The sequence below is a fragment of the Canis lupus genome, chromosome 2 (genome assembly GCF_011100685.1).
Source record: "Canis lupus familiaris isolate Mischka breed German Shepherd chromosome 2, alternate assembly UU_Cfam_GSD_1.0, whole genome shotgun sequence".
NCBI lineage: Eukaryota > Metazoa > Chordata > Mammalia > Carnivora > Canidae > Canis > Canis lupus.
In genome coordinates, this window is record NC_049223.1 from 79,487,446 (window position 1) to 79,514,113 (window position 26,668).

A 26,668-nucleotide genomic window follows, 5' to 3' on the forward strand; every position below is an offset into this window, starting at 1 on the left:
GTCGAGCATCCCTGCTTATTTGCCATGTGCGGCCATCTCTCGGAAGCTGGGCAGGCACTAATTAGATAGCCATTCGCAAAGATGCTGTCGTTAACTGGAAGCCATCCAAATGGCTCTTTTTGTTCCAGAAGCTTCGGAAGAGGACCTTCCCCTCCCCAAATCTCCTCTCATCCCACCTTCACTTGCCAAACTTCAAGGACCATGAATACAGTTAATTATGTCAGCTTGGCTTGGCACTGGTTTTCCAGATAGCATCTTTCATTAGCGTGGACCTTCCGGCCGACTGGCTGCTGTACCTTTGGGGGTTGCGGGTGATGTGTTGATTACCCTGATGACATAGGAAAAGAGGTGGGGGGAGGAAGTGGAAGATGTGGATGACATCTCAAACAGGCCCCCAAACTACATCTCTTCTTCCCTCCATGTCTCCTATGCTTCCATAAGAGGGCACTAAGCCCCCTAGGGATGCCAGGGAAGAATCTGGTATTAATTTATTAGTCATCTCAGCCTTGAGTATCTTAAAGACAACTCATGGTCTCCAGAGATAAGTTTTGGAGGGCAGTCTCTACATCTTATTTATTTATTTATTTATTTATTTATTTATTTATTTATTTATTTTTTACATCTTATTTATTATCCATGTACCTCACCTCCTACCAGAGACAGACAGACGCACATACATGCTGTCCATCCAGCCCTAGATATGGAGCCTGTTAGGCAGAGTATATGGAAGTGAACCTGCACCATTTATGCAGCAGTGGCATGGACCAAAGGCAGGGGCATGGTAGCTGATCTTATGAACAAACTGCTTACAAATTCCTCAACGCAGTGCTCAAGCTGAGCTCCAAGCCCAGGAGCCATGCTAACTGGCATTGGCTACTCTGATTCTGAGAGGGGTCTTGCTTACCAGATTCTTAAAGTGGGGAAGTGTGCAGCCTTTTAGGAGATAAGAGCTCTACACAGCATATACAGAAACAAACCTGAGACCATTTTCTAGGCTTTCTGATTCTACTTCTGAGCAGGTAAGCCTTTGTCCTTTGCCAGGAGCATTCACACCTCGGTCACCAGTGGTCCTCATACTGGCCCCATATCGGCCAGGTGCACAGCTGACCAAAGAAATAGCCGAGAGGCTTATGTGCACACCAGCCCCTTGATCACCCAGGGCATGTCCCAGCCAACAGGAGAGGAAATAATGATCACTCTTCACTCTTCCACTTCTAACTTCCAAAAATCTTTTTTATTCTTGGTCCAACCACAGCTACAAAGAGAAATCAGCTGTAAACATTCTGCTTTTTTTTTTCTTTTTTTCTTGCCAGGAATTGCAAAACCACCAGTTCCCAACATCATTTAACTTCTTGCTAATCAGACTTTTGGGGGAAGAGGGACATATCACAAACCCAGACGAGCTAGTGGTGAGGGGCAATTGTCGTCTGAGATGCTCACCTCAACAGGGAGCCATAAAATAAATCTTCATTCACATAGACAATGTGTTAATCTTGAGAAAAAGATTTGGAGTTAGGATTGCAACTCCTCCAAACCAATAAAGCTCGGGACCAGTGCTGACCCTGGCGAAATATACAGGCCTGAAGGCAGACCGGTTCTTGCAGACAAGAGAAAAAACATTCCTTTTTTTTTATTTCCAGCTCAGGAAATTTGGCCAGTGTCCCGGCTGGCAGCAGTAGATAGAAGTCAGTTCAGATATAGATTTTCCCTTCTCCTTGTTTGCACGAGTTACTTTCAGGAAACAGCCAGCCAGCCAGTTAGCCAGATGAGTTTCCCTTCCTTTATTTAATCAGAGAAAGTGTTCCATGTTGTGGAGTCCATGTAGGAACTAATTCATGTGCTAGGTGCCCAAGAGAAACTTGAATTTGTTTGTCTTTTTATATAAACTGTGCTGAGAGGCTGAAGACAGAGGTCCCGCTGAGGTCTTATCTGATGACAGGCTCTTGGACACATCAGCAATAAAACCCTGCAGTCTTGTGACCGGTGTGGACTGGCCGTTCCCGTTTCTACAACAGCTAATATTCAGTAAGTGGTTTTCATGTGCCAGATACTGGGTTGAGTGCTTCACACCCACTGTCTCATTTAATCTTACAAGAACTTTGTGAGGTGGCTAAAGTCATCTTCATTTATGTCCAAGGCAAATCTCCAAGGCTGAGACACACACACACCCACACACACACACACACACACACACACACACACACACACAGAGAGAGAGAGAGAGAACTTACCTGAAGTCACAAAGCTGGTGAATAGGGAATTCAAAATTTGAATCCAGGTTTTCTCTGACTCCTCCTATACTGTACTAATTATTTTTTTATATTTATTTATTTATTTATTTATTTATTTATTTATTTATTTATTATAGTCACAGAGAGAGAGAGAGGCAGAGACACAGGCAGAGGGAGAAGCAGGCTCCATGCACTGGGAGCCCGATGTGGGATTCGATCCCAGGTCTCCAGGATCGTGCCCTGGGCCAAAGGCAGGCGCCAAACCACTGCGCCACCCAGGGATCCCCTGTACTAATTATTTTAGGAGTTAAGAGTTAAGTCTCTGAAAGATCAAGGCTCATAAATAATATCCTTTTCTAGCTGAGACTTAACTTCTGATCAATCTTCCAGTAGGATTTTAGGGTCAAGGATCCAAGCAGTCTGGCTCAACTCAATGCAATGGCAGGGAGCAAGGCCCACAAGGCCACATCAGCAGATCAGAATGCTTTAGTTGTGAATGACCCTGGTCCCTCTTGCAATAGCATCCTTGTTATTAAATCTGATCTTCCCTCCCTAATCCCCTTATTTTAATGACACGGAAGTGGGCGTAGTTACTTTCATTTGGGTTAGCTATATAAAGGGCAATTCCTCTGAACAAGGAAGAAGTCATGCAAGCAGACACTGCTCAAACAGGACTAGTGGTAGGTGAGAGGGCATGGGAGGTCTGGTGCGGCTGGAACCAAAGGTGTGCCAGATGTCCAAGGGCATTTCCTGTAGGCCGTGCAGAAGCTTGAAGCATACCCGGAGTATGGCTACAGTTATCAGTGACATGATCAGATTGGCATTCAAGAAAGATTTAAAAAAAAAAAAAGATCATTTTTGGTTGCCTACAAGCCAGGCTTTCCCGGGATCCTATTCTAACAGACCAGATAGAGACACAGTCATGTTCTGGGCAGGCTAATAGTTCAGTGACCCTTTATAGGTGATTATTTCTGTACCCGTCCAATCTTTCTTTCAAAGAGAATTTGAACTCTGCAGGTAGGCAGAGGAAGATTCCTGGTGGTGGCCCTCAGTCTTTGTTCTGAGAAATCTGCTCAGAGCCTTACATTTGCGCACCCCATTCAACAAAGCAAGACTCCTGCAGTGAGCAGAGCCCATCCCCTTGAAGTTGGTTAGTGGCCAGCTCATTAGCCAGTAGCTACTTCTTGGGTCCTCATTCGCCAACCTACCTAGCTTCCTGTGGTGGTTTTAAGACATGTCTGTATGCTGCTTCTGGCCATAATGAAGAAGCAGGGGCCAGAGTCACCCTGCCCACCTGAAACAACTAGAAAATCAGACAAAATTTATTCAGTTTTTTCAGGTACTGGAAACAGGGAGCACAGATGGCTTTGAGAGACAGGACATCAAGGAGGTGAATCTTAGGCTATCTGAAATGAAAAAGAACACTAGATGGCATTAAAAGCAGATCAGATGACAGAAGAAAAGCTTAGTGACTGTGAAAACATAGCAATTTAAACTCTTTATAACAAAATACACAGAGAAAAAGACTTAAGAGGAAATTATCGAGCTCTAGGACCCATAGGACAAGTGACCTAACACATGAGACCCAGGAGGAGGGGAAGAGGGTGCAAAAAACTAAATATGGCCAAAAGGCTTTCATATTTGATGAGAACTAGAAACCCACAGACTCAAGAAGCTCAATGAACTTTCCCAAAAAGAATACACATTCCCCTGATGACTGATGATGCTGAGCATCACTTCATATGCTTATTGGTCATTTGCACATGTTTGTTGGAGAAATGTCTGTCCAAATCCTTTGCCCGTTTTTAATTGGGTTGTCTTTTTCTTGTTGACTTATAAGAGTTATTTACATATTCTGGATTCTAGACCCTTATCAGATATGTGATTTGGTCCCATTCTGCAAATTGTTTTTTCACTATCCTCATAGTATCTGTGTCAGAGTTTTCCAGAGAAATACAAGCAATGTAAACAATACAAAACAGATGTATTTTAAGAAATTGGTTCACACAAACATGGAGGCTAGCAAGTCTGACATTTGTAGGGTGGGCTGCAGGCTGAAAGCTTAGACAAAATTGATGATGTATTTTTGGGGCAGAATTTCTTCCTTCCCAGAAACCTCAGGCTTTGCCTTTATAGCTTTCAAGTGATTGGATGAGGTTCACCTACAGTGTGGAAGGTCATGTCCTTTACTTACAGTCAAGTGACTATTGATGTTAAGTACATCTACAAAACACCTTCACAACAACATCTAGGCTGGTATTTGCAGAGATAACTGGATACCATAGCCTAGCCATGTTGACACATAAAGTTAACCATTATATTGTCATTTAACACAAAAAAAGTAGTAGAGTTGATGAAATCCAATTTATCAATGTTTTTCTTTGAGTGCTCGTGTTTTAGGTGTCATGTATAAGAGAGCATTGCTTCCTCCAAGGTCACAAAGATTCACACCTATGTTTTCTTAGGAGATTTTAATAGTTTTAGCTCTTACATTTAAGTTTTTGATCCCTTTGAAGTCAGATTCTGCATATGGCATGAGGCCGGAGTCCCATGTGTTCTTTTGCAACCGTTGTTGTCACCTTCATGAGCTACTCTCAGATTAATTTTCCCCCATTGTCTTACTATTTCAGTAAGTTCAGGCCCCTTGAAGACTTTGGGCACATTTGGCCAACGAATTTGCCCCTTAATCCAGTTCCAGATCCCAAACTGGGAGAAAACTTAGAACTCTTGAGTTCATTTCCCCAAGTCACTTTCTGTTTGGTGGTCCTGCGTAGGTCTTGAAAAATAGCGGGAAGGGCTGGGACAGGTTAACCTTGGTGTTTGGGAGACAGCATTCATCAACGGGTCACCACAAAGTACCTGGCAGGAGAGGCTGTAGAGATTCATAAACTATGTCCCATGGGCCAGATATGGGCCTCTACCTATTTTTGTCGATATGGTTATGGAAGAACATGGCCACACGTGTTCACCTACATACTATCTCTGCCCACCTGAGAGCTACAAGAACAGAGATAAGTCATTGTGACTGAAACCGTATAGTCTTCAAAGCCTAACATGTTTACAATCTGGCCCTTTAGAGAACACTCTGTTAACTCTGGACACATAGTCCTAGTGTGTGCAGAGTGGAAATCTTCGCTGTCTTTAGTATAAGAGGAAATGGATGTGTAGTAGAGGTTATTGGCGCCCCACCTGGAATCCCTTTTGCAATTAGGTTGCCCACCCCCAGGTCCTACACTGCTTCTCTGAATGAATCCAACTGCAGCTTTTTCTTCTCTCTGTGGCTCTTTGTTTTTCTTGCCATCTGCATCTCTTACCCTCTTGCTGATTTCTCCTGAGATACCTTCTCAATAACTCACATACATACGCATTCTGCTCACAGGTGCTACTTCTAGAGAATCCAACTTAGGGCAGAATGCATTGTCAGAATTAGAGTGCCAGCCATCAAGTTGATGTCTGCAAGAGGGATGAGGGTCCATGGTCTGGCAGCTGGTGGGAGGTTTTGGAGCCTGAGCAGAGAAGAAGGTGTTTGCATGGGGGCGGGTCGTGGGGGCTTGACTTGGGATAACAGTGCCCTGGCAGGATGACGGTAGTGACTGCACATGTGAGCAGCAGTGGTAACGGCAGATTGTTGTGTACAGGAGAGGTGACCCACTAGTTAAATATATTGAGAATAATGGGAGGTTTCTCATTGTCTGAGGGGTTATAAATATGGAAAGGGGGAAAAACTAGAATAAACTCTCTGGTATTGGATTGGAATTGGAGGTATCAGTATAACTTGCGTTTTCAACACATAGAGGTATAGATAAATATAGAATTAAATGCATTTGGTCACAGAAGCTTGGCAGTTCCAACACCCCAAAAGCAATGAGCACCCTAGCACCCAGATCTTTGTTTCAAAATGCCTTTCTCTACTAAAAGGAATAAGGACCCCCCTGGAGAAACAGCTGACTTCAAAGCTGGGGCAGAGGAGGTGCAAGACGAGGTAGAACAACTTTCTATGCTAGAAAGTAAGGACACGCTCAAATATGAGGAGAAAATGTCAAACAGGACATAGAAGCCATCTTGAAAGGGCACCACTGGCCTGATCTGGGACATTTTGAGTATCAAAATAAATGATGTTAGTAGCAGATTAAAATGCATTGACTAAAATAGGAATCCCTGAGTCTATACTGATAAAAATAAATGAATGAATGAGGAAAAGAGAAAGGTCTTACCGTAGAAAGTCAATTAAATGGAGATGGGATGATGGAATTAGAACCTTCGTCGTAATAACTAATTCTGCCAAAAAGTATCAATGCAGGTATTTGTGGAATGAAGACAGAGGAGAGGAATGTTTTCCATCCAGGTTCACATTACACTTCATGGGAGAGAGAGAGAGAGAGAGAGAGAGAGAGAGAGAGAGAGAGAGAGAGAGAGAGAGACTCAACTGGAGGACTTTCTGGGCTGGATCTTCTCAGCTCAGGAAAATTCTGGGTCACACCTGTGTTGGTTCCTTGGCCTCGAAGAGGATCCGAGTGTCACCCCAAAACATGCTACTTTGCATAAGGATTATTTTGAGCTGAAGGCAATTGAGACTCCACAGATGCAGGAAGAGTTTTCTGCACTCCCCTTATCTGCCTAAGAGCAGGACAGAAATTTCCCTGGGAGGAAGATGCCCCCCGCCCTCCGCCCCTCTCACCTCCAGGACCAGGGAGAGAAGAGCAGCTCTTATCATAGAAGACTGGGAACGGACACCGAGATCAATTTGCATAAACAGACCTTATTAAAATAACCCTTATCTTCTGTTAGCTCCTCCCATATATGTCCTAGTCACTTACCTACAATTTATTGTCCCTTGAAGCCCAAGCCCTTTTTCCTTTGTTAAAAGAATATAGAAGCCCCTGAGTCTAAGAGCTTCTTTGATTTTTCTCTTCTGTTCTGTGAACTCCCAGCAGGTACCTATTAATAACAATTCTGTTCTTTTTCTCCAGCTAATATGTCTTTTGTTAGTTTAATTCACAGGGCCCCCCCGACACGCCCCTGAGAAGGTGGGGGGAAACATTCTTCCTCCCAAACGGAATAGAAACGAGCAAAGAAATTTCTTTTTAAGAAGAGTTTAAAAACCACACAGCTAATTCACTGGGCTCGTTTGTTGGAAGGACAGCAGGGTGGCTTCAAGGTGCCCAGCTAGTTGGTGGCATAGCCTGGGCGAAGGCTGGTGTGCTGTTCTCCAGGAAAACAGTGGCTGCTAGCTCAGCCTCAGTGGGCTATCTAGTAGTCCCCATCAGCAGCGGAGCCCAGAATCTGTCCCCTCATATGACCAAATCTGGGGGAAGGCCAGAGTGGATTTACTTGCCATTTATGGCCATGAACGTATTCATTAACTCCTCACAACAGCTCTATGAGTTGGGTATTACCCCCATTTTATAGATGCCGATATTAAGGCCTAATGAGAATTACTGAGAATTACTTAGAAACCTGAATATAGGGGATTGCTTTCAGTGAATTGCGACATTATTCCTTTCAGAACATGTGGTGATGCTAACTAACTGTTGGCAAAGTGTTGCCAAGTACCAGTCCTGCTGGATCCTTCTTCAAAGCAGAAATAAGGCTTATCTGCAATTAGTTCCTTCATTGTGTGCAAACGGTACTAATTGCTTGAAAATAGTGTGTTCTCTTAAGTAGGTTAAACATTCCCTTCTGAAATCTTGTTTATACTATTAATTTGGGCAACAAACTCTTCCTTTATGGTGCATGGCAACTGCAGCCAGGCCAGGCTGGGAGAAGGATTACAAATTTTCACTCATTTGAACTGGGATGGGGTGTCAATCGATGCGAGCCCGCCGACCTCACTCGTGCGAGCCCATTGAAGAGAGGGTCAGCCAAATGTGGCAGCAACCTGATTATGAAATATTTGATGAGAAATGAAAATCCCTTCCTTTCTACTACTGGAGAACCTCGAACTTTCTGCCAACAAAATCTTGCCAACTGGTGGTCCTGCTGGGCTTACTTTAAGGAACAGATAAGACTCAATTTTAATTAGCACACTAATTGTTTCCATGCAAATGAATATGGGGAAAGAACTTGCAAACAGTTTATTTTCTTAAGTGGGTTACCAAGGTGCCCCCTGTAGCTTGTTCGATGGTGCTCCATTGGACAGCCAACTGTTGTGTTCACTGAATAGCACAAATCCAGCTCAACAAGCACTTCTGGAGCAGGGCCCTGGTGCTGAGCTCCATGCTGAAGTTGGGAGGTGGGGAGGTGAGATGAACCAGGTGCAGACCTTGTCTTCTAGGGCTCCATCATTGAGGTCAAAGGTGCGGTTGCTAAACTGTATCAGTTAGGATTCCGGGTTGTAAGCAACAAAAGTCAATTCAGGGTTAAGTGGAGAGAAAGGGAATGTAGTGAAGGGGTCAAAGGTTGGAGGTAGGCTGAGCAGGAAGGCAAAGAGGGCTGACAGAGTAATAATCTGGTGGGTTGATTGCCATCAAAAGGACTCATTTCTAGCTGACCTTGTGTCCTTGTGTTGCTCAGGCCTGTGGCCTCTGTCGGGGTAGAAGAACCTCATAGTCTCAGTACCTGGGAGCATGCAAATTAAATGGACAAAAAAAAAAATTAGCAAGGAAAAAAAAAAACCCTCAAATGTATTCATGTGTAATACAGGAGCTTCCAGAAAAAGTAGCTCTCTAAGTGGCTGAAGTTTGGAAAAGAGAAGGGAGAGAAGAGGCTTCTATGGGAAAAAAACAAACGGGTTTCAAAGGGAACAAACAGGAGATAAGGAAATCTGTGATAATGTTTGTTTATGCAAGTGTGAGTGGTCTTTTCCATCTTTTTCATGGCCGTAAAGCTCCCCCAGAGGATGGAGTTTATGATAGTTTCAGTCCCAGAAGTTTTTGCTTTTAGCGAGATAAAGCAAGCTCACAGAAGGCTTCTTTCTGCATCTGTGAATCTCAGATGTCTTCAGTTTAAAACAATCTTCATATTAACTCTGAGTGTCCACGTGGGTACCCACACCTCTCCCCTGAATAACCACAATACCCTCTTAGCTGGTTTCCCCAATTCCACTCTGGCTTCCAGCCCATACGTTCTCCCCACAGCAGCCAGAGGGATGTCTTTAAAACCAGAATCAGATAATGCCATCCAGCGCTTAAACACCTCTGCAGACCCAGCGCTCAGATCTTGGCTTCGAATACTGTTGTCTAATAAAAAGAGCTAGGGCTCCTTAAAGAAATGATGGATTGTAGGACGGGGTAGGGAAAGTGTAGCTGAGCCTGGAGCATCTTGCAGTGCCAGAGAATAACAAAGTGCTCAAGAAACAAAATGATGGGGACAGGTCTTGAAGGGACACAGGAGTCACCTGAAGGAGGTCGTAGTGGCCGAAGCAGCAATAATATAGGTAAAAAAAAGAAACAATATAGTATTGGAATATAACCCAAAGTACTACGTAAGTATCTATGAGTCTGTACTGATGTTCACAGATAATTTTTCGGGTCATTATTCAGATAAACAGGGAGGAAGAGATCAACCACCTGTACAGAAGAATTTCAACTATTTATGAAGATGCTCCCGCATGAAGGTGGCAGAGCAGAGCTTCTTGTCCCTTAGGAGGGGGAACTCATGGAGACTTCTTCTGGGGGGTAGGACATGAGAAGAGGGAGAAGGAGGTAATGTTACAGCAGAGAGTCCGACAAATGCACTCTCAGCCAGGTAGGTGCTCAAGGTCAAAGCCAACACTTGATAAGTCATGTACCCTTGCTATGATGTGATGAGAGGCACCCTGTACTTCTGTGCTCTTTCTCCCGGGATCCCAGTCGAGGAACTCATAACCCACGAGCCAAAACCAAACTGAAGGATGAGCTACAAAGTACCTGACCAGTACTCCTCAAAACTGTCCGGGTCATTGGGGCACCCCGGGGGGCTCAGTGGCTGAGCATCTGCCTTTGGCTTGCGGGTCCTGGGATCGAGTCCCGCATCGGGCTCCCTGCACGGAGCCTGCTTCTCCCTCTGCCTGTGTCTCTGCCTCTCTCTCTCTCTGTGTCTCTCTCATGAATAAATAAATAAATAAAATCTTTAAACAAAACAAAAACAGTCCAGGTCATCAAAAACAAGAAAAGTCTGGGAACCCATCACCACCAAGAGGAGCCTCGAGAGATCTGACCTCTAAAAGTAATGTGGTATCTTGGATGGAATTCTGGAACGGAAAAAGGACATGGAGTAAAAATTTGGGAAATCTGAATCCAGCATGGACTTCAGTTAATGATGACATGTCCGCGTTGGTTCCTTAGTTATGACAAATGTATTGTATTAACATAAGATGTTAACCACCGGGGACACGGGGTGTGTGGTCTCTGGGGGGCTCTCTGTCACGTCGCAACTCTTCCATGCATCTAAAACTCTTCTGAGAGAAAAGATTTATTAGCAAACAAAGCAAAACAAAATCCTCTGAGGGCTTCTGGTTGGGCTGAGAATAAAATCTAAATTTCTTATCCTAGTGGACAGTTGACATTGCTCTGCGGGACCCGGTTGGTCTCTGTCTCCCACCACCTTTCTGACCATTCTGGCCTTGTCTCAGGCAAGGACACGGGGGCCTTTGCTCCTGCGTCCCCTTCTCCCAGAATGCTCCTGCTCTTGCCAGAGCTTGCTCTCTCTTGCCCCACCCGACCTCCCTCTTCCTCCCTCCCTCTCCCTCTTCCCCCCTCCTATCCTCTGGTCGAATCCTTCTCAACTGTCATATCCCAGTTTAAATGCCACCTCCTCCAAGAAGCCACCTTGAGAACAATGACGCATGTCCCCCCCACCTGCATCCCTCTCCATCACACTACATCGGTTTCTGGCACTGATGTCAGCCTACCATTATTTTACGTAAGCTGTTCACCTGTGTACTCCTGACCACCCCAGGAGAATGTGCCCAACCCACTCACAGCCATAACCCTAGGGCCTCGTGGGAGGTAGTTTAATAAACACCCGATGAGTGGAGCAGAATTCACGTCTGTCCGTCTCTGCTGACTTGCTAGCCTTGTCACTCCGTGCCCTGACCTCCCCACCTCCGGAAGGGACACCTCCCTTTACCCACCTCCAGCCTCGATCTTCCAACCTTCCATACTCCCTGTCCTCATTCCCTTACACCTGCAGTGTCAGGCCCTGTAAATACAGCCTTGTCCTGGGTGTGCGCACCCCGTGGAGATCATTACTATGCAATTAATGCTACTCAGTTGCGCGTTACTATAAGTGCCCATAATTGCATAATTAGGACCCATAATGTAACACAATCATTAACATGTTTTATACCTTGGCCTCTTCCAAACTAAATTTTTGTTAAAGCACCCCAAGTAATTAGTTTAGCGTGAGGATGGAGGAAGTTTCTAGAGAACAGAGCAAGCAGTCTCCCCTTTGTCTTTCCACGTGGTAATGAGGAGGGAATGCCTGGCACCTTTGAGAAAGACGCTATTGATTCTTTAGCACCAAAGCATCCCCCTGAGCCCGGCTCTGTGTTGTTTGCTGAATTTTCTAGAATGAATGGGAACCAGTGTGTGTTTATGCTTAAGGCACATTCCCAATTATTTGTGCTGATAGAGCAGAGAACTCCCTCATCCTCGTAAGGGATATTTTCCAAAGTTAAAGGCAACAGAGGGGTGGGGGAGGTGGGGGGTGAGGGAAATGGGGAGTTAGTGTTTAGTGGGTACAGAGCGTCAGGTTGGGAGGATGAGCAAGTTCAGGAGATGGTTGGTGGTGATGGTTGCATAACAATGGGGATGCACCTGCTTCCTCTGAACTGCACACTTAAAAATGGTTAAAAAGGTAACTTTTATGTTGTGTATCTCTACTACAATAAAAAGAAGCCCAGTGACATATTTTACTGGAAAGTAGGCACAGTACTTTGATAGGAGAAAAGGTCGGTTATGCAGCAAACACGGAGTAAGATCTCACTTTTTAAAAATTTTATTTTAAAATTATGCAGGGACACCTGGGTTGCTCAGTGATTGAGCATCTGCCTGTGGCTCAGGGCATGATCCTGGAGTCCCAGGATCGAGTCCCACATCGGGCTGCTGCAGGGAGCCTGCTTTTCCCTCTGCCTGTGTCTCTGCCTCTCCCTCTCTCTCTCTCTCTCTCTCTCATGAATAAATAAATAAATCTTAAAAAAAATAAAATTATGCATAATAAATAAGAAGCTGGAAATAAAAAATGTCAAAGCACATAATTGATTATTTCTGAGTGGGAGCGATATCTACAGTCTTCTTTTGGGCTTCTCTGTATTTTTCCAGTTGGATATTCTATGGTCAATGCTTGTGTATCTTTTGCAGTCAGATTAAGCGTGGACACACAGCATTGTGAATGTACTTGATGCCACTGAGTTGTATACTTTAACGTGGCCGTGATGGCCAATATCTTGTTGTGTATATTTTAACACATACAAACGTGCTTAAAAACGCAAAGGCAACTTGTACTAAAGATGCTACCTACCTGGGGTTTCTTGGTGTTGATCCTGCCCTAATTTGCCATCACCCCCTGGTCCTGCTCCACTGCGTGGTCCAGGGGAGCAAGACCAGGCATGGGACGTGAAATCGAGAAGCTAAAAGATACCAGGTATGGATTTAAATGTTTCTAGGTACAATCCAAGATTTTGGCCTCTTCAGATCAGATGAAAAGCATTCTGTAACAGGAAGCTTTTTTTTTTTTTTTTTTGAGTTCACTCAGGATTTATTATGATTCAAATTGAGGCCAGGTTAAAGCTAACCCTCATATTTTCTACAAAGCAGGGATTGTTGACTGTGATAGCATAACCATGATTGCAGGAAAAACAATCACAAATCTTTAGAGGCTGAACTGTTTTCAGGAACACAAAGATACCACATCGCTTTGACACTCATTACAAATAAAGATGTGTTATATGTGTGTGATGTTTTTAACCTTCTAAAGTGTATTTGTGGTTTTTATTTATTGTGTTATCAGGCAAATCATGTGAAAGTGGCCCTTCTATTAAGATGGGAGATGCCGGAGCCCATTTGTTCACTGCCTGGAACTACCCAGCAGATAGGGGGAGGTCATTGGTGCCAGAGCAGGGCCCTCCCTGGTGTGAAGTCCTAAAGAAGGTAAGAGGGGATGGGCTATATGGGAAAAGAGGGCGTGCCTCTTCTGCTGCTTCTAAAAGGAAGGAGGAGCAGGTGGGAGGATAGGCAGGGAGGATTGCAGTGACTTTGTTAAAGGGGCCTCATGAGACCTTTATCCACGAGGGCCAAGGGAGCTGGGGTATTTATACACCAATTCCTGCCAGTGAGGCTCCTCCAGGGGTGACACCTCCCTGGGCAGTGCCAGCTGGCCTCTAGCATGGGCATCGGAAGGCTCTTGGGCAGCATGGAGGGGCTGACAATTGTGGCAGAGCAGGTGTGCTCAGCGCTGCAAGGACTGGAGGACTCTTTGTGCCTCAATATTGTGCCCCAGGGTAAGGGCAGTGTTTGCAGGGAGGACAGAAGGCGTAAAACAGCCCCCCTCGGAGATGAGAGAGCAACTCAGCTGGGCAGTCCCAAACACCCCACTTGACGGTGCATTTTTTTTTTTAAAGATTTTATTTATTCATTCATGAGAGACACACAGAGAGAGGCAGAGACACAAGCAGAGGGAGAAGCAGGCTCCCTGCAGGGAGCCCGATGTGGGACTCGATCCCAGGACCCCGGGATCACACCTTGAGCCAAAGGCAGATGCTCAACCGCCGAGCCACCCAGGGGCCCCTTGACAGTGCATTTTGAATAAGGACATAGCTCAGCTTCCGCTGCCTCTGAGCCATGCTGTGTGGCTGCTGTGTGCTGGCATGCGAGACAGGGGCAGACGAGACCTCCTTGCTAGTCATGGAGACTTCACGGGGGCTGCAGACCTGCAGGCCAAGGAGTGAGATGAGGGGGACATATGTGTGCAGTGTGGGGTGCCTGATGGAGGAGTGGGCAATGTCGGTGGTGGTGGTGGGCTGATACTGATGGGGGAACAGAAGGCTAGCTGAGGACAAAGCTCGAGCCCAGGGCCACACACTGACAATAGGCAGAGGGACATTTCTCTAGGGACTCAACTGCCTTGAGGTTCAGACTTTTCTAAGGGCAAGAGGCAATATTAGCCCGACCCCCAGGATCCTGTGAGTCTACTTTACCATATAAAAATTCCTTTAGAAACATCCTTTATCTCTAAACCCCCCAAGATCCATGTTGGCAATCATCTCCCAAGCACATGACCCACCGATAGACATCTGTTTTATTAGATGACTAATAAGTGACCCACCGATGACTCAGGTTTTATTAGACAGTAATAAGTGACCTTTCCCCAACAATAGCCCCCTCAAGGTCCTGGAAACCTCGCTTCCAAAATTCCTTAGAGACTTATGCTCTCCCTAACCCCCTCCCAACCCCCAGGTATATAATCAGCCACCCCTCACAGGCCTGGGACAGCAGCTCTTCCTGCCCCGGGGTCCTGTCCCCAGGCTTTAACAAAACCACCATTTTGCACCAAAGAGGTTTCAAGAATTCTTTCTTGGTCGTTGGCTCTGACCTCACCCCACCAAACCTCACCTATATTCCAAAACTTCATCAATACCACACGCTCAAGACCTTGAAGGATGAGTACTCCTGTCGCAGCTGCGAGATCTCTCTGAGCCTTAGTCCGTCTGTGAAATGGGACGATGATAGATTTGAAATCTCTGTAGGGATTTCTCAGTGAATGCAAGTGTTGGGTAATGCGATGAGCAGAGTGGCCTCAGGATTTCGGATTGCCAACCCTCACCCCCAGGGACCAAACTCATGCCAGGATGCTCCAGGGTGACCACAAAAATCACCAGCAGGGGGTCCAAGCAGCCGGGAAGCAGGAGGCCTCATGGAGAGGTCCCTGCCACTCTTATCCTTTCTCTGGTGTCACTGAGCTCCTGCCCTTGTCCATCCACTGTATGAACAAGATCCAGTGAGCAAGGTGGGCAAGGCCTCTGACCGCAGTGTTCCGGTGGGAGGCTGTTGCAGGGGGGCAGGAAGCAAAGCTCTCCCTGTTTTCACAGTGTATTTATCTCCCGACGACCCTGGAGCAGCCCTGGGTTGCACGGGCTCTCTCAATTATTGGCTGTGCAACCGCGGGCAGGCTACCTAACCTCTCTGTGCCTTAGCTTTCTCATCCGTGAAACGATAAAGTATCTCACACACAGGGTTGTTTTTAGATTTAAAGAATTCCTGGCAGGCAGGTGCCTAGCATAGGCCCTGGCCCTCAGTAGGTATCGGTGGCTATTTTTCAAGGAGCTGATCTGATTGTTCAGAACCATTCCCCGAAAGACCTTGGGTCTTGGGTCCTGGTGGGGACCTAGCCCTTCCGGGAATGGCAGAAGGCTGAGCCCCAAGCCCCATGGCCAGGCCTTTGGGAGGAACCCCAGTGCTCTGGTTCTGGCTAGAATGGAGTGAGGACCGTGTTGCTGAATGATGAGCATGGAATTTGGAGCCAGGCAGACCTGGGGGAGCGTCCCAGCCTCTCCACCTCGTAGCTGCAGGATCCTGGGAGAGTCGCTTCACTTTCTTGAATCCTACTTTCCGGAAGCACAAAGTGGTGGTAATCGTGATAGAGCACATGACGGTTGTGTCACTCACTCACTTGGGAGTTGCAAACCCCAAACATAGTGGCTTAAAGCCACAACCCTCTATTTTGCTCATGAGTCAGTGGATTGGCACTTTGGACTGGGTTTGGGCAGGGGGTCTGCTGGTCTTGTTTGGGCTCATTCAGGCACCTGGGGTCGGCTGGGGGCCAGTCTCTGGGGCTGTTGACTGAGGGAACTGGTAACGGGGCCACGTGTCTCATCGTCTGGCAGGCTAACCTGGGCTTGCTCACGTGGGGATGGTCACAGGGTTCCTAAGAGCCCCAAGGGAGGAAACCCAATGCCTAAGGTCTTTGGAGAAAGTCCCACAGCCAGATTCAAGGGGTGGAGGAGTCAATGGAAGGGGAGACTTTAACTATACCATCTACTGGGTTGTTTTGAGGATAAAACAAGATCATCCGGGTCAGGCGCCTGTTAGCATTGTGAGTGCTCAATAAATGCATTGACAGAGATTAGATTTCTCTCCTCTGATTTTTTTTTTAAAGTAAAATCTACAACAACATGGGGCCTGACCTCACGACCCCAAGATCAAGAGTTGCATGCTCTTCCGACTGAGCCAGCCAGGCGCTCCTCTCTCTTCTAGATGTTCAGTGATTTTTAATTTTGTGGAATGTCTTGTCTTTGTTTCCTCCCCCACGCCACGAGGATAACCACTTTCAGGCAGCGATGCCCTTTGTAAGGGTTTGATGAGGGAGGGAAGGATGGTGCCCGGATGCCGGTGTTGTTATCCTATTACCCATGTGAGATCTGTCTCCACCTCTTCTTCGCACACCAAAATGCAAGCCAGACTTGATTGCCTTTTCAGTTTTGTTCATATTTTGACCCACATCCCACTTTCCAAGAGAGCTGTTTTGTAGACACTGCCTGGAGCTGTCCTTTCCTCCGGCTGCTGGAGACTCTCCGCCTAATCTCCTGCTCCCCCAGGGCACCTCCTCCCTTGTGTTCGTCCCCTTCCTCCACTCCAGCCTCAAGTCTGTCTGCCTCGGAGGCTCCTCCGGGCTGGAGCCACAGCTTCAGGGGGTTGCAGGGGAGCCCTGGGGACATGAGGCTCTTCCAGGCAAGGATGCCAAAGGCCTGAAGTGAGGTGTACCTGTCATGACTCTAAGTACCCGCAGGCCAGACACAACGCGGGGCTCCGGTGGCTCTGAGGGACCCTCATCCCATCTGTAAAAGAAAGGAGCCCCCTCCCCGCTGCACCTCCTCAAGATCTCCAGGGAGCTCTGAGCAGCTCCCGAGGCTCCCCTGTGCTGCCCAGCGCACTGGGAAAACGCTTAGGGCTTTGAGCCTGGGGAGACTCCAATCAGGCTGTCAGCTGCTGTGGAAGGGGAGGGAACAGGTACAGGGCCTCAAAACCCGAATGGGGTAAGGCATGAGTAACTTGAGCGCCGCCCCCTCCTCCCCCAAGCCCCCAGATATTGTCAAGCCAGACAGGACTCCTGCAGGTTAAATATTAGACAACCTTCCTCTGGAGCTGGGATGCTGAGAAAGGGGAGTGGGAGGAACCAGCAGACCCCCCCCCCCCCCAGCTGGCCCCTGCAGAAGCCGGTGGTACTTCTGAGACCACCCTGGAGCAGTCCCTGGGCGGGGTGCTTCATGCACATTCGCTTGTGAGTTCACACAGCGTCGTCTTGAGGCTGGTGGGGGCAAACCTATTTTGCAGATGCAGACATTGAGGATCGGAGAGTTTAAAGATATTTTTTTTGAGGGGCACCTGGATGGCTCAGTTGGCTAAGCATCCGAGCCTTGATTTCAGCGCAGGTCTGATCTCTCAGGGTCATGAGATCAAACTCTGTGTTGGGTTCCATGCTTAGCGTGGAGTCTGCTTGAGACTCTCTCTCCCTCTCCCCCTGCCCCTCCCTGCCTTCTAAAAGAAATACATAAATCCTAAAAAAAAAAAAAAAAAAAAAAAGAGGAATATTTTCTTAGAGTTCAAAGGTAAAGGATGGAGCATCCGTGATCAGTATGAGTTGGGGAGGGGTCGGGAGAGGCCCAGGGGATGGCTGATGCCCACCGAGCCCTTGGCCCCTGGGCTTCAAGAGAGGGGAATGGAATGCATGAGTGGGCAGGTCAGGTTCAAGAGTGTTTTGAAGGAAACTGAGGGTCTTGGATCTTTGCCATGAAGGTGAGTCTCCTTGAACTCCACGAGCCTCAATTTTGTCTCCTGTACAATGGGGTTGTCATCAGGGTCAGCGAAGTGATGTGTAGAAAATTCTCATCTAGTCCAGTTTTTGGCATATACTGAGCAAGGGCTCTAGAAACATGGTCCCTATCCTATATTCTGGCTCCAGCAAGCCGTGGGGCACCAGGGACGGCCCCTCCAGGCAGCCTTCCTTCCTGGCAGGGCATTGCCAAGAGCAGCCCCATGCCCCACATTCGGAGTGCGGCCGGGCCCAGCCCCGGGCAGATGCTGTGGCTTCTAAGCTCGCTTCCGCAGCCCTGTATTCCAGACCAGCCCTAGACTGGGCTTCTCTTGTAAATATTGATGGAGGCCCCAGACAGAGAGGAACAGGAAAACAAAGGACGATTTATTTATGATGGAAAAAGAAACCAACAGGGGGAAAAAAAATCCACAGGCCTGACAGGAGAGAGTGTTTAAATAAACCGTGGTACAGCCACTCGATGGAGCATCCTGCTCCTATTGAAATGATGTTTACCGAGGGTTTGTAGCAACACGGGAAATGCATATACTAAAAAGCTGAGTGAAAAAAAGGAAGCAGCTGAATTGTAACTTGGGCATAATCACACGTAGGCAAAAATCAAGCCACAGAAAAGGATGCCCAGGCTGGAGGGGCACACACTGCAGAGGGGGTTGTCTCTGGGTGGTGAAACTAGGGAGATTTTTTTTTTTTTTTTTGTACTTCTGTATTTTCCAAATTTCTTTCCTACAATGTCGTGGTTGGCCTAATGTGGAAAGCAACCCAAACTGAAGGGTTGGGGTTTTTTTTGTTGTTGTATTATAAAGAACAAACACTTCATGGGGAAGCAGGACGGATGACCCAAGGAGAAGCCAAGGGACAAGGCCCCCCGGGAGGCTGAGGGCTTGAGGTGGCCAGACAGGGCTATCACACGAGGCCGAGTGCCGATCCTAGACTCTGACCCCGTGGAGGACCACAGGCAGGCTGACACCCGGACACACTCAGGGGTGGCGGTGGCGTGTGATCTGGACTCTCCCCTTAAACGCGTGCTCTCTGCTTCTCTCCTGCGAAGGTGGCTTACCTCCCTGCGAGGAGCCTCCTTCCTAATCTTTGGCAGAACGGGATTCTCTCCCTTGCGGGAATGGCTAGAGCAGGATAGCTGGCTTCCTGTCCTCTTCACGCAGAGGTGGAGCTCCTCGGAGGCAGCCCTGCCCTTGATGGCATTATGCTACCTCCCTGCCTCCCCTGCCTTCCTAGCGTGTGTGCAGCATAGGTTCCATTCATTTGTTTAGGCATTTGTTTATAAAAATTACCTATTTTCCTCCACCAGGACGTGGGCCCTGTTAGGGCAGGGACCTTCCGCATACCCAGCACCTGGAACAGTGCCTGGCCTAAATGTTCCACGAGTGAATCCTGACTGTCGGCCCAGGTGGTCTTTGCAGGCCCCCCGAACTACCTTGCTCTATCTACCATGATGGCCCTGATGCTAGCTCTGGACACCCAGGCCGGTGATGAGAAACGCACCAGCTCTCACCTGGGTCAGACCGGTTCTGAGGCTCAACATGAAAAGATAAGGTGATCGATTAGTGATGTCTGCCCAGGACCACAGGGAGGTGGATGAGATGTGCCCGTACTTTCCATCTCAACCCTCCCTTCATCCTGAAGACCATATCCACCATCACTGGGTCTGGAACGAATTCCGCTGTTTCCCTGTTCCCGACCACAGGACCATGGCCCAGGCAGGGGGGCTCTGAAAAGTTTTCTGGGGTGATCCCTAGTTCACCCTGGGCTTGGAGCACCCCCTCCGCCCTCATGGTCTCCCTGCTTGGTTGCAGTCTAGTCCATTGCCTGGCTCCTCGCTGGAGGCCTGCCCTTGGGGGCTGGATCTGGCTCCATCTGCCCCCAGCTCCCACTTGGGGTTCACCTCCCAAACAACCCCCAGCCTAGCATCATGATGCCAACGCCGCCTCTCAGTCCTGTCATTGAGTTACCTCGCTTCCCCGCCAAGGGTCCCTTGGAGGCTCTTGCCTGAGTGTTGGCTCTGAGCTTGAGCATGGCCTTGGCAGGGGCTGTGGGGTCACCAGGCTCCAATTTAGAAGTAAAGTAGGCAGCCTCACCTTCTAGGCCCTAGAATGGGGACAGTGGCCTTGAGTGGTCCAATAACAGTTCTCGTCTCCACGCCAACCTCCCCAGTATTCCTTGCTCTAATCATACACTTTCTAGGAAGACCCTGGCTCAGCCCTGGCAGCTGCAGTGAACGAGAGCGCCTGTCCAGACCCCCAGGGGAATTTGGGAAGGATTTATTCTGGGCGTTCTCATTTCTCTAGCAGAGAAGGCCGCCAATCGTCCTTCCCATTTTCAGGATGTCAGGTAGGAACGCTGACATCCAAAGCATCCTCAGCTCCCCACTTGCCAGGCCTGCCCTGCTGCACCCCCATCTCTACCATTTTCCTCCAGGCTGTTTGTCACTTTAGGAGGGGTCCCAGCTGCCCTGGCTTCCTGCTGGCCCCAGGAGCATCGCTGCCCTTCTATCTGTGTGTGCGTCGTCCTCAGCGAGGAGACGAGGCTGTGGCAGTAGATCTGACCAGTCTCTCTCCCTTCCCTCCAGGAAGAATGGGCAACTGGACTATTCTAGGTCCTCAGCTCCCGCATGGACCTGCCCTTCCCTGCTCTCCTGTCCAACCAGGCAGACCAGGTGACCACGTGGCACAGGCAGGGAGGAGAAATTATGCCATCATCTCTCACCAGCCCGGGACGGGTGCCTGGTGGTGGCTGCCCCTGCTCCCCGAGGTGAGGGCTGTGTTGTTTGGACAGCTGTTTCGTGCAGGCTCTGAGATCTGGGGCGGGAGTCTGTGGTCACTTATCACCGCGTCCAAGCAGGGGAGCTCAGAGGAGGACGGGGGGGGGGGTGGTGCCCTCAGATCACATCTCCTCCTCCCTCTCCGGAGACCTCAGATGTGGAATCCCTTGGGTTCTTCATGGACCACTACAAGATGCATCTTTTTCTTTTTCTTTTCTTTTCTTTTCTTTTCTTTTCTTTTCTTTTCTTTTCTTTTCTTTTCTTTCTTTCTTTTTTTTTTTTGGAAGGATTTTATCTATCTATTCATGAGAGACAGAGAGAGAGGCAGAGACACAGGCAGAGGGAGAAGCAGGCTCCATGCAGGGAGCCTGATGCAGGACTCGATCCCGGGACCCTGGGATCCACCCAGGTGTCCCAAGATGTATGTTTTCAAATGGCTGCTAATTGGAGGCGTCTCCTCCTAGTAGACTAGAATTCCAGGTAATAAGAGAAAGTCAAATGGGTAAGGGTCAATTTACTCTGCAGGCAAGGGTCCCATGGGCAGCTCCCACTGCAGCTGTTCTACTTCTCCAACCATCTCTCCTCTGGCCGGGCCCCCTCCGGGGCTCCCCAGGGCTTTTGGCACAACCCAGAACCACCTCCCTGTGTGTCCCAGGTGTTTCTGGAACTCTGGAGTTAGGGGCTCAGGGGCCAGTGTTTAGGAAGGCACCGTAGTGGTATATAGGGAGCTGGCCCACCTCCAGCAGGGTTGGCTCGAGGAGGTTATTGAGGATCACCTGGCACTAGGAACTGTGGTTGGGATTGGGCTGCACCCCTGAACTTTGGCGAGGTTCTGACAGCCCTTCCCCCAACAATTTAGATTTGAAGCAAGGGGGGACTCATCCCTGCACACGTGGCTGCCCTCAGCCTCAGGGCACCAGGCCCTGGTTCCATTTTCATGCTGCACCTCTGCATCCCACCGACAGCAAAGCCGCATCCGAGGGCCCCGGCCAGCGGAGCATGTAGGATTAGAATCCACCCCTTGCTGGCCAAACGCCTGAGCGGCCTGCTCTCCCAGAAATGGCCCACGGAGCGGCAGGTCGGGGGTGCTTTCCGCTTCCCGGTTTGGCAGCAGAGGTGAGGCAGGGGGGTGGCTAGACCCTGGTCTGCGGCACGTCGGGGCCGGGCAGGGTCAGGACGGCGGGCAGGAGGGTGCCCCGCGGGGAGGGGAAGCTCTGCAGCTCCTTGGGCAGGAACCTGGGCGAGATGTGGTCGGCCAGGAAGCAGAGCGTGCGCTGGCGCCCCACACAGTACACGAGGTCGCCCACCACCGCGCACTGGAAGGCGTCGGGGTAGGGCGTCCGGTACGTGGCGCACTCGTACCAGAGGCGGGCGCTGGCGCTGCAGCGGTACACGCTGATGCCCAGGCTGCGGTTGAGGTCAAAACGGTAGAGAAAGCCGTTGACCGCCACCATCTCGGCCGTGCGGTCCTTGCCGCCGCCCGTGGGGCCGGCCTGCCAGCGCTGCTCCCGGGCCGAGAAGCGCAGCAGCAGGTAGCGCAGGGTCCCGCCCGTGACGAAGATGTCGCCGGCGCAGGCTGTGGCCGTGTGCGCCAGCGCGAAGGTGTCGTTGGGGAGCGGTGGGACGAAGGTCCAGCGATCCTGGCGGGGGTCGTAGCATTCCACCGTGTTCAGACACTCGCCCCCGATGGCGTACAGGCGGCCGTCCAGGGCCACCAGCCGGCAGTGCGGCCGGGCCTGGTTCAGCGGGCACACCTCGCTCCAGATCCCCGTCAGCGGGTTGTAGCAGAAGACGCGGTTGGAGGGCTGGGGCCCAGACCCCTGGCAGCCGGACACCACGAAGAGATAGTTGAAGAGACTGCAGAGGGCACAGCCCCGGGACACAGCCTCGGGGGGCAGGCAGGCCAGTGGGCGCCAGACGTCCCGCTCCTCATCGTAGCAGCAGAGACGGCCCGAGTCCCCCGGGGGGCACACATCGGCCACCACCAGGTGCCTGTGGCCCCGCAGCCGCCGCCGGAGGATCAGCTCCCGCTCCGTCCCGCTCAGGCAGCCGTAGATGTCCGGGCTGCGCAGGACCTGGAGATAGTTGTCGCTCATCACCTTGTAGGCCGCCTCCTTCAGCGCCTCCAGCTTCTGCCTCTTGGCCAAGGTCAGTACCTGGTAGCAGTTGCCCAGATCCAGGTGCACATCCGGAGCCGAGCCAGGGGCCAGCGGCAGATGGAAGAAATTTGTCCCCGCCACGAGCTGCACGCAGGGCTCCCCGCTGCTTCCGGCCGAGCCGGCCCCGAGAGACGCGGGGGGCAGGGGGCAGCCGGGCCAGTTGCTCCCATCTGGGCAGGACGGCCTGGTGGCCCCAAAGCCATCGAGCCGCAGCTGGAGCTCCGGGTTCTCCGTGATCTGGAGCAGGCTGTCCTTCCTGCTGAAGCCTTGCGTGGAGGGTGACGGCCCAGGCTGGGGGGCGGTGGGTGTGTGGGCTCCACCTTCCCGGTCATCGGCGTGGCCTCCTGACACCGCCCCTGTCCCCGAGGGGCCTGGCAGGGGCACAGGGGGCGGGGCCTCAGCCCCGGCAACCGATCTGAGGGCCAGCCTGCCCTTGGAGCTGGCGCGGGAGGTGGATTCCACATAGTAATCGTATACCTTGCCCTTCAGCCTGGGCCCGATCCCCTCCACCTCCTCCTCCACACGCACCCGGGCCACTGACCAGTAGGTGTAGGAGGCGCTGGTGGCCCCCTCGCGCTGATGCAGGGTCAGGCCCAGGTCCCCGGCGGCCCGGAGGGCCCCGGCCTCTTCCCTGTGGGTGAAGATCCAACTCTTGCTCATGTCAGTCTTGCCTTCCACGTGGGCCGCCCAGTTGGCGGGGGTGGGGTCCTGCTGCCCGGGTCCCAGTTGCCCGGGGGGGCCGCCGTCCTGCCAAGGGGCAGGCTTGCCACCCGCACCGCTGCTGTCTGCTGCGGGGGAGCTTTGGGATCCGCAGCCCAAATGGGGGTGCCGGGGTGGCTCGGGCTTACCGCCAGCAGCTGTTCCGACCTCCGGGCCACTGCAGCGAGGAGGTGCCAGCCCAGAGTCCGGGCGCTGCCCACCCCCTTCCTCACCAGCGCCGTCCTTCTCGGGCTCCCGAACCTCTTGGGCCTCTGAGTCTTCGGGAGAGGGTCCTGCTGCCGGGACTCGGGAGTCCCCCTGCTTCTCCCAGCCTTGGCCCTGCGCTGCTCTGGCTCCCTCGCTTCCCCTCCGGCGTCTCAGCGCACCGTGCGGTGCCCCGGGAGCAGCTCCCTGGGCCGCAGGCTGCCCGGAGCCCTCGGCCTCCTCCTTGGCCTCGGCCTTGGTGTTCCTGCCCCGCGGCGGGGCCTGGGCAGGCCTCGACTTGTACAGCCTGTAGGCTATGGTCAGCAGGAGCAGGGCAGCGGCGGACAGCACCACCTTGCCTGCCAGCTGCATGTCCAAATGCCAGTCCTGGGCCTCCGCTCCTCCTCTTCCGGGGAGCATGCTTCCCAAAGCAGACCCGGGGCTGAAGAATGTCAAGAATCCTATTAATGATTGCCCAATAGGGCCCGGTTCCTGGTTCCTGCCGAGCCGAGCTGGAGGGGGTTCTGGGCTGGCTCTGGTCAGCCAGTGGCCGGTGGGTGGTGGAGCAAAGGTGACTTTGAGCTGGCAGCGGGTGGCCACCGGGCTCAGGGCCAACAGATCTCGGCGCTGGCCTCCTCGGATGCTTCGATGCTTTTCCTGGGGGTGGGAGTGGGGGTTGTGCCCCAGGGCTGAGCTTGTGATCGGCCTCCTAGCCGGCAGCAGCTGGAGGATGTTAGGAGTGTCCAGCAGGTACACAAAGAGGGAGGAAGCTCTTGACCAAATAGTCACCCGATGCCAGGAAATGCACGGGGTTGGTTATTACATGTGTGTGTGTTTTATTTTCTCTTTTGCAAATCCACTGGGCTCCGAGTGTTGGGTGTGGTGAGCTGCGAGACAGGTGGAGCCGTGGCAGGTGTGGCATGAGATCCTCCCCGTCTGTTTCCTTCCTGATGGGGTCTGCTTGTCCCGGCGGGGAGGTCCGAGATTAGCAGCAGGGAAGGCTGAGCCCGGGACCGCAGCCAAGCCACCTGGCCTGCCTGTGAGTGCCTCTGCCCTCCCTCTGGCCCTCCTGAGAGCAGATGGGGAAAGCACCGGGCATTAGTGCCCAGATCAGGGCTAGACGTGTGGCACCTCCTTGCCCTCGAAGACAGACAACGTCCTCTGGTGAGAGGCCAAGGGAGAGTCACTCGCCCCCATCTCACCAGGGCTGTGGGTTCCAGATCTAGACTGCCTCCACCTCGTGAAAGCTCAGGAAACATCAGCCAATCCTCTTCCTCTCCTCTTTCTCCTCCTTCTTGGGGTCATTATCACTCATATTAATGGTCACCAGCTGGACCTGGAGCACAGCTCTAATTCTGCACCTCTCCAGAACAAGGTCCTCTCCAGGCACCCAGAGGCCAGGGCAGGGCTCTCAGACTCGTGCTGCCTATGAGGCCAGCACATAGAGTGGCTGACGTGCCCCACAGGGCCTCATCCCCCCTGTGTTGGAGACCCTTAGAGTCTAGGTCGTACCCAGATCACTCTTGGAGTCTAAATGCTGGTATCTAATTTAAAAAAGGAGGAAAAACAACAACAACAACAAAAACCCACCACTCTGTGGGCCAAAGGACACACATATCTGGGAGGAATTTGACCCCAAAACCTTGACTTGCAGAGAAACTCCTGACTGTCCACACCGGTGTTCAGAGCCTCCACGTCCACCCTCAGCTTACCCTTTGAGCTCATCTGAGCGCTGACCCAGGCCGACCTCCCTGGTGCCCGCTGGTCCTCATTCCTCTGGCTCTTCAGAGTCGGGTCCGAGGCTGTGCTTCCCAAGCCTTCTTCCCCGGCGCCTCGATCCTTCCAGAGCTGGCTTCCCCTTCTCTGGGTCTCTTGTTCTCTCTGGCGTGCCTCCTTCAGCCTTTGTCACACAGGCCGGGGGTCAAAGTGCAATCTGATCTGCTGGGCCGAGCACAGTTGGGACAACTGCCAGCGTGCACCGTGCCTTTTCGCGGGTAGAATGGAGGTGGGCACTCTGGATGAGTCTCATCGGATGCCTACCATCCCGTTGGGGAGAGATGCAGTTGTCACCCCCGTTTTATGGCAGCTCCAAGCTCACGTCCCTTGGCTTGCAAATGGGGACTCGCATCCCTGTTTCCAGAGTCCAGAGTCCAGGGTTTTACAGACTTCACTCACCAGGTATGGTTTTCCCGGGGAGTCAGCCCTCTGCAGCCTGTTCTGCAGGCGACTGGAAGTGGGGTCCCCCCCCTCTTTCCTTTTCCTTAAGGTCAAAATAGTGATTCAGATGGAATATAATGGGCATGCGAGCCCCTGGGGTGCTTGTCAGGAATGCACATCTCCATGCTCTGCTCCCGGGCTTTCTGATTTCATAGTTTTGGGGTGTCTCCCAGGAAATCTGTCTGACAACCACCTCACTTCCCTGAGTCTAGGAATGAAAAGTAAGACCACTTTGCTACTTGGCTGCTGAGAATTCCTTTTATCACCGGGGGTGCAGGTGGGTGGGTGAGCACTTTGTTTCATCAGGGCCAGTGACCAGAAATGGGGAGTGGGGTTACTTTGCATATGTAAGATCATTTCATCTTCCTGGCAATGGGGGGGGGGGAGGCAGATACTATCATTGCCCTCATCCTCCAGGTGAGGACATGGGCTCACAGGCGTCTGCCAACGTCACGTAGACTGTGAGTGGAAGAGTCTTGACGTATAAACAGGTCTCTGGCTGCGTGGATCATTCTTCTTCCTCTGGGAATGGGAGGACCAGGTGGGAAAGGTATAAAGGGTCATACAAATGATTTGTCCAGTGGTGAATCCAGGATTTGCCCCCTCCCCTCCACTGGCCAAGCTACCATTTCAGC

General features: G+C 50.9%; 1 protein-coding gene across 1 annotated transcript; it reads right to left on the bottom strand.

The window, feature by feature from the left end:
• Positions 1–18,323: 18,323 nt before the first annotated feature.
• Positions 18,324–25,779, bottom strand: KLHDC7A (kelch domain containing 7A). The gene has a single exon (XM_038531814.1). The coding sequence runs from the start codon at positions 24,234–24,236 to the stop codon at positions 21,888–21,890; it is 2,349 nt and encodes a 782-aa protein (XP_038387742.1). The 5' UTR covers positions 24,237–25,779; the 3' UTR covers positions 18,324–21,887.
• Positions 25,780–26,668: the final 889 nt, after the last annotated feature.

Excerpts from the sequence above, each read along its gene's own strand:
- KLHDC7A (XM_038531814.1), bottom strand. The coding sequence starts at position 24,236 with ATGCTCCCCGGAAGAGGAGGAGCGGAGGCCCAGGACTGGCATTTGGAC.